This window comes from Linepithema humile, chromosome 1 (genome assembly GCF_040581485.1).
Source record: "Linepithema humile isolate Giens D197 chromosome 1, Lhum_UNIL_v1.0, whole genome shotgun sequence".
Lineage (NCBI taxonomy): Eukaryota > Metazoa > Arthropoda > Insecta > Hymenoptera > Formicidae > Linepithema > Linepithema humile.
The window spans coordinates 34,414,465-34,425,971 of record NC_090128.1 but is presented as its reverse complement, the minus strand read 5'-3'; the positions used below and the strand labels follow the sequence as shown (position 1 = coordinate 34,425,971).

At 28.4% G+C, this 11,507-nt stretch overlaps 1 protein-coding gene across 5 annotated transcripts; it reads left to right on the top strand.

Moving 5' to 3' along the window:
* Positions 1–3,074: 3,074 nt before the first annotated feature.
* LOC105675782 (uncharacterized) lies at positions 3,075–9,505 on the top strand. Of its 5 annotated transcripts, XM_012373197.2 has the most exons (10): positions 3,131–3,154; positions 3,244–3,284; positions 3,951–4,080; positions 4,197–4,328; positions 5,929–6,136; positions 6,395–6,870; positions 7,387–7,564; positions 7,675–7,896; positions 8,052–8,281; positions 8,397–9,505. In XM_012373197.2, exons 3-10 carry the CDS (start codon positions 4,057–4,059, stop codon positions 8,559–8,561), a joined length of 1,635 nt encoding a protein of 544 aa, XP_012228620.1. In that variant the 5' UTR covers positions 3,131–3,154; positions 3,244–3,284; positions 3,951–4,056; the 3' UTR covers positions 8,562–9,505. The 5 variants fall into 5 exon arrangements, with proteins under 5 accessions (XP_012228630.1, XP_012228620.1, XP_067204253.1 ...); XM_012373207.2 differs by lacking the exon at positions 3,244–3,284 and having other exon boundaries at positions 3,075–3,154; XM_067348152.1 differs by lacking the exons at positions 3,131–3,154; positions 3,244–3,284 and adding an exon at positions 3,159–3,178.
* The last annotated feature ends 2,002 nt before the right edge of the window (positions 9,506–11,507 follow it).

The following is an 11,507-nucleotide window of genomic DNA, read 5'->3' as shown; positions in this document are numbered from 1 at the left end:
ATTTAAAAAATAAATTCCAATAAACAAAATAATCAAAATTTGTATAATTTAAGCAATTACTTAATTAGACCAAAATGTTACAGACACATCAGTCCCAATTAACCGGAATTGATTACATATCATATTAATGTATTATTAAGATTGTACATCGTATTAACGCATTATTTATATGTCTAAAAATTTATGGAAATAGTTTTTATAAAATGTTTGGTAAATTTAGTTAACAAAATACTAATAGAAATTTAACAAACTTTTATGACTTTATTCTTATTATTTACAAATTATAGTGACAAATAAACAACAGATGGACGGCAGAAATCGAGCAAAATCTTTTATTATTATTTTGTAATTATAAAATTAAAGAAAAAGCTATGCAAAAGCCAGAGATAGAACTAGTTGCTCAATAAATTATATTAATCGATAAGTACCATTACAAACGTTTCGGCACATATGTTTTGGTTCTCAGTCTATCCTCAGTGTACCAATGAAACGGAACGGTAATACAATACCTTGCATGAACGCAAGGTTGTCAACAGCGACGGTTACATAGAGAGTTAAAGTTTAAAATGTATTATAATCTTAAATATATTATCATCTTAAATGTGCTGTGTCGAATTTTATTCACTGGTTAATGTAGAAAAAATCCAAATGTTGGTGCGCAAAAGTTCAAGGATATACGAAGTCCAAATGGTGTCAAAAAATTAAAATTTCTTGTCTCGATTTCTTGTCTGACTTTTTTTGTTTAATTAATTAATTTTTTTTTTTTATAAAGTATTCAGCCGCCTATTCATTTTGAATGATGAATTTGGACCTTTACCTTTGTATATATTACTTTTACTGGCTCTATTATACATTCTTAACTTTTTAACACCTTGGACTTTTTATAGTAATATAAAAATTGTATTTTGCATAAATACTAACATAATATACTTTTAGCAAAATTTAACATTGAATAGTACTAGATAAGAAATAAAAAATTATTTACTTTTATTGATTATACTTATTATACTTTGTAAATTTAAAAAAATAATATTTGTTAAATTAGATTAAAGCGCTTTTTATTTCCTATCTACTCTTTTATCTACGCTTTTTTTAATCTACTATTTAGTTAAATTGAATATAATAAAATTTAATTTTCAATACATTAAAATTAAAAATTAGAACTTTATCGAAATCTTCAAAATTAAAATTTTAGAATTAAGTAAACTTATATGGCAAATGTATTATAATTTAATAATATTTTAATAATGATTAACATGTTGTTATGTCTTACATCCTGCACGATCTTTCCTTTGCGCGATTATCCCACAAGTCCAACAAAGTTCGAAGGTCTCAAAAATTAAATCTTGAGATTAAGATAAATAAAAATCTTTTGGAAACAGAGAATTTTTCTTTCCATGAAAACCGAACACGCATATACCCGTTTAATACCTCAAATAAGACGCTGAAAAAATAATGAAATAATAAAATAATAAAAAAATTTCTCAAAACCAAAAATTTTTTTTTGGAAATTGAAATCGAATCTTTATGTACTCGCATAAAGCTTTGAATTAGATCTACTGCCATATCCGAGCAAAATAAACTTATTCCGCTTGGAGTAAAAAATTTTCAACTTTTATCATTCAAAAGATAACGAAAATAAAAAAGGAAATGGTGAATTTTCGGTTTCTAAAAGATGTTTATTCAGGAAATTTCAATAAGCCAAAAAACTAGACGGACATAAACCGCGGATGTTTAGTAAAAACGTTCTCTTTAAATTTTTGCCGACAGGCATGTTTGGAAAGTGCCTAAAAATAAATTTTTACAATATTACACGCCAAATACTACATCTAAGCATCCTATCTTCTATTTATTGAATTTTTTCATTCTTTCTTACCTTAGAACAACCTTTATCCTCATGATTTCTTATTTGTGAATCGCATTTATTCCTTCCTTCATCTCCGAAGAATCTATCGATTTTCATTTGTAGGATCCTTTGGTTTTTTACTATGAAAGTCATTCTCACCGATTTCCTTCCAATTTGCTAACGCATTTTACAATCTTACTCCACGTTAGAATTTCCTTGATGATTCAAAATCCTAATTTGTTCCTCACGACAAGTTTCCATAATTTAAGAAACTCCATAAGAAAGCATTCTCTTTCCAAAAAATCAAGATATACAAAGTCAAATTTTAGACGCGACATTTACTTACGGACTCATAATTTTCGCCGCATATAGTTTTTCGCAGCTACGTACGATCTTCGGATTTATAATTTTCACAGACTTATAATTTTTCGCCACATTTATAATTTTTCGCTGCATACATAATTCGGTTGGCTCGCGAGTTATAACTATTCGCTACCCAGTGAATGACTAGTGTAGTGTCTTTCTCTGGTGAATTGTAAAATCGAGGCCCGTTCTACCTCATTTATGAGAATCACTCGCAAGAACTATCCCAGGAATTTAGACACACAGCCACTGAAAACGTCAAGTAGTAAGTTTTTTTCTTTTCGACTCGAAGATAAATAAGCGCATTTTCAATTTATCATCTCTCACATTAACTTGCTTTCTTTTTCAGTTTCTCATTAAAGTCTACAACTTTCAATTTTTAATCCAAACTAAAATTTCAATCTCTATTTCAAACTTGATGCGAGTGAGCTGACAAACTTTTCAAATCTAGCTTCGAATCTTTGTCTTCGTCTATCTCAATTCTCTCTCTCTTTTTCTCTCTCTCTCTCTCCTCTTTTTATTCTTCCCACCAGCTAAAAATCCTACAGATCTCACCTGAATAGTGTTTAATTTCACTACAATGTTAATGATATTTTAGAAGTCTATTTAGAATAATATTCAAATTAAGTATTAAAAATATTTATAAAAAATTATGTAATCAAATACCGATAGATTTAGCAGATGCAATAAAAATATATTTATTGTTAAAAAATTTTCAAGTACAAAAGTATGAGACCTGACATTGCCTTGGATCAAATGTCAATTGATCAAATGTTGGACTACAGGTCGATCGCGTAACCAAACTGCTGCCAAAGAGAGGGGTATTTTCCAGGTATATATCTTATACCTGAAGCAGGTAGTAGAATGATTGAATGTTACCAGTCGACTATAGTCCACGTTCATACATACATCGTCGTTTACCGGTCTCCGTTGTACTTAATGAAAGTAAGAACTTGATCTTCAAGCAGTGTAAGAACTTTCAAATGTGAAATTTTCTCTTTCCTTGAAATTGACGTTTTTGGTTTTCGCTCAAGTTTCAGTAACTTTTTCCTGTTTTCTTGAATTATAATCGAAGGTATAGTATACACCCAAGAATTTATTTCTTTCTATTGCAGTGTGCAATATTTATTTATTTATTTAGCTTAGTTACGTATAATGGTTTATTTAAGATCAAACTAGAATATACTTACAATATTTCTTTTTTTAAAGAAATATTCGCGTTATGCTATCTTTGAGAAAATACCATACATAGTTAACAGATAATATTAATCACAAAGTAAATAATTTTTTTTTTTTAAATACATTAAAATTCTTCTCGTCAACATTCTTCGACGATTGATCATCTGCCGTTCACTTTTATTCTTCCCAAACTTAGTCCTTGTTTCTCGCTTGACAAAGCAACAGTTCCGAAAAAGATTGTAAGTTAACCTACAGATTTTATCATGAAATTCAAATATAAAGTTTTGCATGTAAATATCTACAGTCTCGGTAGGATACTTTCTTCTAAAAATATAATTAATGTAAAATGTAATATTTATGTAATAATTGAAAAACTTACGAGGTTTTGTATGCTATATATTAACAAATCTTTTCTCGCGTCATATATATTTTTTAAAGTTATTTAATATATAACATGCCAAGTAAACGTACATAACGCCACTATCTCGAAAGAGATTAGTTTTTAATCGTAGATATTTTTTTTATATTATCTAGCTTATCAATATATATTTATGTTGCAAAGATTTTATTGAATAACGACGAGGTGTCTAATCACACCAGTATCTCACATCAGCATCTCACACCAGAATCTCGTGCGTAGGATCTAAGACTCGGATATTTCTATCAAGATGGTTGCGGACTCGGAGAATAATGTGAGCAGTCATGCGTAGTTAATTTTTCCATCGTTTATATGATTAACACAGTGAAACACATAAACTGCAAAAATATTGTGACATTTTAAAGAAAAGAATTTTTCTTTTTTTTTTAGACTAAATCCAAGAATTTCACCGTAGAAAATAATGTTTACATAGGCGAAGTGGTACCTTATACGAGTAATTATAAGAGTTTTGGAGAGATGATCTGGGTTAACATTAAAAACAATGGAAATAAAATCGCACACGTGAGTAGACATTTATATGTGATATCGATATACGGAGTGTTTAAAACAATTATATTATATTTTATAATTAACGCTTATTTTAATTTACATTGATTTATTCGTAATAACGTTTGATCTATTTTATGTATAGCAAAAAGATTTATTAGATAAAAATGCAAAGATAAAAGCAAGTTGTTGTTTAATGAAGGATAACGTTTTAATAAAAATTAATTGCGATACTGATTGCGACTAATGATAAAATCAGAATTTGTTGCAATTCGTTATTAATGCATTTATAAAACACATTATATAGATTTGTCTCAACATTTTTGTTAAAAAAAAAAAGAAATTAAAATAGAATTATTCAAAAATTAATTACACGTTTGCATAGACATTTCTTTTACCTGTGATAATAGTTGATATCAGCAGAAAATATAATTTATATCTGCATTTAGTTTTACAACGTCTTATTATTTAAGTAGATTTAAATTAGTCATATTTCAAAACAATCTTCATCAAACATAACAAATAAATTTTGTTAAATAAGCAAATGTTGCTAAAAAAATAACAACGATAAATTTATCTGTATTTCAATAGGTCTGTTCTTTATAGCTGAACTGGCTGCACTAGTTCGAAGTTTATCTTTTTCTTTTCACATTTAAAAGAGGAAGATAAATTCTGAACTAGTGCAGCCAGTTCAGCTATACAAAACAGACCTTATATAAGATATCGAGCTGCATGAGAACCACTGCATTGAAAAATTTTGTAAATATTTTAATATTAGCGCTTTATCAGCGTTTACTAGTCGATTAGTAGTAGCATAAATCTATCTTGTGACCTTTTAATATAATATATTGTATTGTATATAACTATACTGATAAGCAGATAAATAGCTAGCAGTAATATAGCATTTTCCACTGTGCATATCTCATTATGACTAATGTATGAAAAAACGCTATAAAGCGATTTATAATAACTACTGAATAAAAAAAGGTCAGAGTACAGAAATGAAGACACACCTTTTACAAAAAAATAAACACGCACGATGTAACCGGATAATTAAGTCAGACAACTGGTTTGAACAAATGTACAACTTGTTTTGTCGCAATACTTTAACAATTTTTTGTCTTTTTTTATTTTGTCAAAGAATTGTTATGGTGAAAGCAATTTAAAGGCTATAAAAAAAGAAAAAAACTCCATAATAGTGAATTTCCGGAGATTTTTAAATTGCTTTTTCATAAAGAGAAAAGAAATTAAAATAAAACCACTTAAAAATTAATCACACGTTTGCATAGACATTTCTTTCACTTGTGACTGGTTTTATATCAGTAGAAAATATAAAATTTATATCTGCATTTGATTTTACAACAGCTTATCATTTGAGCAGTCAATGTTTCAAAACAAAATAAATAAGTGAAATGTGGAATGAGATTGCTCGTGATTTTCCGTATTGTTGCATATAAGTTTCATGTTGTATAAATACTTGAAAAACTCAAGTTGAGTGAAAAACTGCTTATGAGAAACTACGTAAAATGATCCGATGTTCTTTTAATTTTAGCTATAGAATCTACGACGGATTTAAAAGGAAATAGTCTATATATCAACAACAATAATGTTACAGTTGGATGCCCGCACGGAAGAAGTGGTCACATATGCGGAGCTGCAAGATAAAATTGTGAGATGCGCGTTATGGCTACAAGAACATGGAATTAAGGCGGGCGATGTTGTGACTGTGTGCACGAACAATCACTTGAATTCTATCGTGCCATGTTTGGCGGCGAGTTATGTCAACGCGATCTTTAATACGTGGAATGAGCATATGGACTTGCGTAAGTCTGATAATACTTATGAAGTCATACATTTAATCGTGTCATGATGACATGACGATTTTAGTACTCGATTAGACGGAACATATGGTAAAAAAAAAAACATTTATAAAGTATTTAATTTATAACTATGTAAGTAGCTCCAATAATAATAAGCTAAAAGTGTGTTTTTATTTAATTTGTATTTTTTATTCTTTTTTTATTATTTAACCATAATAATAATACTTAATCTACTCAAAATTCTGCATTGTTTGTCATTAGAAACTGCGCTACACTTTCTGCAGCTGTCTGACCCAAAGGTGATCTTCTGCAGCGAGCTATCCTTGGACATTATCCAGAGTGCGATAAAGAAGACGAATTACGATCCCATAATAGTGGTATTTGGCAATCATCCCGACGCAATTCCGTTCGCTAACATTTTGAACAGCTACAGCAATACGGAAGTGGCAAATTTTCGATTGGCCGAGCTCGACGACATAAAGAGAACGGCGTGCATCTTGCACTCATCAGGCACCACAGGGATGCCAAAGGGCGTTGAACTGTCCAATTACACTCTGATAATGATCGGTGCAGACCAGAACTTAAATATAGTTACTGCGGTGACACTTTGGTTTTCATCTCTTTATTGGATTAGTGGAGTGCTGTTGAACGTAAAATCAATCACGCAGAGCGCAAAAGTAATCATTTATCCAGAATTTGATGAGGAAATGACATGCAAATTGATTGAAAAATACGAGGTGAGAATCGTGAGCTGGCAATAGAGATACAGTCCTCAAAAAATCATCAAAACTATAAATTACTACTTTATTTATAAAAGCCATATATTTATAGAAGTAATAAAAATTAAATCTTAAATTCTAATTTAGTTAAAAAGAAATGTTAGCTGACATATATTAAAACATCTTTCTTGCTGCAGATTTTTTGTAAATAATAATAATAATAACTTATTTTTCTTTGCAAATTCTGTGAAAAAATTGCGTCAACAAATTAAAACACACTTAATATTATGATCAAAGTTTATTTATTATTCATTATTGCCATTAGCATTATAAACAAAAAAAATATCTAGTTTGTAAGTAGTTATATGTTGAGAAAATAATCTATAAAAATATAATTTATATCACAATTTACAATGTCGTACAAAAAAATTTATGGAACAAGCTGTATGTTAAGTGTGTTAAGATTTATATAAACTGTTTTACAGTTATACAACCGAACGTAACATTATGATGCAACTTTAATCTTATCTTTAGATCGTAATGCTTTTGCTAAGCACGAGTATGATCAATCGATTTCTCAGAGCGGGTTATGTAAAGAAGTATTCATTACCGTCGTTGAGAATCATATTTGGCGGTGGTGCAATTCTCAAGCCGAAATCTCAAGAAGAATTGAGACGTCTTTTACCGCATGTCGAAATACTTCAAGCTTACGGTAAAAATCGTAGCAGAATAAAGTTAGGAACATGATATTTTTTCATTCAAAAAATCTAAAACAAAAGAATTTATTGTAACAAATTCTGTATTATTCATTCAATTTTTTAGGAATGACAGAAATAGGCGGAATGGCAGTGATGCAAAACCCGAATCATAAGAACGGGTCTTGCGGCACGGTAGTTTCAAATGTACAAGTAAAGATCGTGAACCCGAAAAGCGGAAAAGTTGTCGGACCGAATCAATCGGGAGAAATATGGATACGCTCGAAGAACATAATGAATGGTTATTACAAGAATCCTGAAGCGACAAACAGTACAATTGATAAAGACGGTAAGAAGATTCTTCTTCTCGCTATTAATATTATTAAAAACAATAGATTATTTACATATTAATCAAAATAATTAAATTCAATTTTATTTTGTTAAATATTAGATTACTAGAATAGTAATAATATTATTAAAAATAAATTGGAATTTTTTTTTTAGGATGGCTACATTCAGGTGATATCGGTTATTTCGACAGCGATGGAGAACTTTTCATTTTCGACAGAATAAAGGAGCTTATGAAATATAGGGGACATCAAATATCACCTGGAGAAATTGAGGCTGTATTACAGTTACATCCAGGAGTGTTGGAAGTTGCAGTAGTAGCGGTACCTCATGCAACAGACGACGAACATCCTCTTGCATATGTTAGCAAAAAGCCCGGCTTCAAGGTAATCTTGTTGTAAATATAAGGAATTAACAGAGCGGGAGTTTATTTATTGTAGATAATAAAATTAAGAATTAATATTTTTTCGAAAAATTTTATTTAAAAAATTGTTTTTATAGGTGACGGAAAAAGAATTGATAGATCTCGTTGCAAGTAAAATGAGTGATCAATACAAATTGCGTGCCGGAGTGATATTTCTGGATACTTTTCCGTACACAGGTTCTGGGAAAATTGCAAAAAAGGATTTAAGAGCAATGGCTAAAAAACTAGAAAAAGTAGAATGAAATGACATTAATTATAATTTTTTCACAATGGTGCAGGATTAAAAGTATAATACAATGCGCGCAAGATAAGAGACTTAGTAGTGTCATTTTCTGAACTTTGCCAGAGACTCTTTTCCTGACTTAGTAGTGTCGTTTTTTGAACTTTGCCGGAGACACTACCGCGTCTCCTGATATATACATAGAGTAGATGAAAAAGAGCTAAATTCTTAAATTTCATATTTAATTTATGTATATATTTATGTAAATTAACAATAGTTATATATTATTTTTTTCATAATTTTAAAATGTTTTAAAATAACAAGTCTTTAATAGTTTTATAAAAAAAATACTTAATATAATTTCTAACTAATTTTAAATTTTTAATTGACAAAATTAAACAATTTTTTTGTATATAAATCTAGTCCTTAACAATAGACACAAGCCAGGTTATGGCTTTGTAAATATTTGTTAAGGTTTAATTAATTAAATTTAAAAACTGATCAAATTAATAAACAATTGTACATTTTTTAAATATTATTTTAGATGCATAAAATAAGTTCGTAAATTTTTGTTATATAATGATTACAACAAAATTGCGTAACTATTTATTTGCAGAGTATTACATATAAATAAAAGTTATTAAAAAATATTTGATAATGAATTTTGGTTATTTTACGTAAAATTATTATATAACAAAAATATTATTTGGCACCCAGTGAGAAATGACAAGTCGAAAATACATATATCAGCCGCGTATAGACGTCTATAAAGGTTTATTAAATGTCTATGAAACGTTTCTTCGACCTGTATTTCTCACTGTGCATGTAAGTAAGGGCACAGAAAAGTATGTGTGTATATTAACAGTCATAGAAATTTTGAAATATTGTTAAATGTTAAAATTTTGTAATTTATTGCAATTAATTAACGACAAAATCAAATGTAATAAATTAGTCATATATCTTAAATTTCTTTCGGATATCCCCGTGCTTTTGCCTCTTTAAACATAGCTACAATAGAATCCAAAGTCTCCTCTCCAGATAGGATAAATTGATTAAAAGACAGCAAGAAACCATAACGACCACGATTACGCAACTCATATGTGTACACAATAGGTTAACCATAAACATCTCTAATATAATCCGAACTAACTCCAATACACACATCTAGAAAAAATTGTACAAAAATAATATATTTAATTGGAAACTTTTATCTCACAAAATGTAACATGTAATAAATTAGTTTCAGCTATTGCAGAAAAAATTTTTAATTTTAAAAATAAAAAATTTGAAGTTTAGGCTCGCAAAATTTAAATCGATGGAGTAGCAGAAAGATCTCAAGCCAAAGAAGATTGTAATTCTTAATATTTATTATTATAACCAATGTTTCTTATAAGCAGCAAACGTTTTGAATAATTATTCAGCCATCTTCCAAGTGCCACCGTTGCAATTTTGCTTAATAGAAGATTGTAGATTTAGTTCGTCATTATTAAAACTCTTTTGGAAATAAAGTCACGTATGTGATTGCGAGAAAATCGTGTTTATGTAGTTATATAAAATGTGTTCAACACCTACATAATCACATCTTTTTAGCTCCGTGAAAATAAAAAATCCTTTTCTGTAATTAAAGTTCGTATACTAATAGTATAGAAAACGGTCGATTTAAAAGGATTTTTTATTCCACGCAGCTAAAAAAGAATTTCACGAAAATAAAAGATAAAACAGGTCGATACCTAAAGTTATTTATTATTGCTTTTATAGAATCACAAATCCTTTTGTGTGGTTAATTTAGACATATTAATGTAACGTTTATTAGTGTTACGTTAATCAATACAGGTATTTTAATATAACATTTATTAATGTTACGTTAATTAATATGCTTGTATTTTGCTAATTTAACGTCACACGTTACATGAATGTGCCTGTATAGTACAGTATGCCTGAACTTTATTAAATTTGACGTAATATTCTGTATATACATAAGTACAAAAAATTAATCTAATAATCATTACAAATGATGAATATTACTACGTACCTATACATTATTTTATATAACAGACTGTAAAAAATATGAATAAATAGAAATATGTAAAAATAATTATATATTTTAAAATTTTTTCAGAAAAATCACCAATTTCATTTAATGAAAACATTAATAAAAAACATGTAGCATTAATCTTAAAATTTATTAATTTTTTCCATTTTATTGAAATACTTGTAGCATAATATATTTATCCCTCTTTTTTACTTCTTTTAATAATAGTTTATATAGTTAAATAAAAATTTTATGTGCTCTTTTTATTATAGTCATTAAACGGTAGCCGATACTTTATTTCTCAGGTAAAGCTCAAAATCATCTTTGAAAATGACGATATAGCAGAAACCATGATGCAAGTCGTGAGAGAAGAGAACTTTATTGTTCAATTAATTATTTTATTCATATATAATTTATTTATGCATGTTATTAATAATTTTCATTCAAACAGCATAGATTCCTAAAATTCTGGATATCATGTTTTATTTAAGTATTTAATAAATTTTTGCGTTTAAGCTTTCGCTTTTCGTGTTTCGTTTTCCCTCGTAATACGTAATATACATGATATAAAAAAAGGAAAAACATTAAAATACATATATTCTCTATCTTTATTTAACAGCAGCGTGTAAAACATCTCTCTCAGTGCAGCACTGAAATTGATGACAGAGAAAAAGATATCAATAAATATATGTCGCACGATGAATTGTTAATTCATGTACACAATGTTTTTATATCGGACAATTTCACGGATTCTTCTTGTTGCTCTTCTTCAAGATTAGATTTTTTTTTGTATAAACACTTTTCTGAATAGTATGAAAATAGTTGCGAATATGTAAAAGAAATTTGTAAGTCAAAGAAGTTTATGTATATCTGTTTGCAAGTTTGTATTTAAAGGTTGGATTCTGTATGAGTAATTTCAATAAAAATGTACCGAGC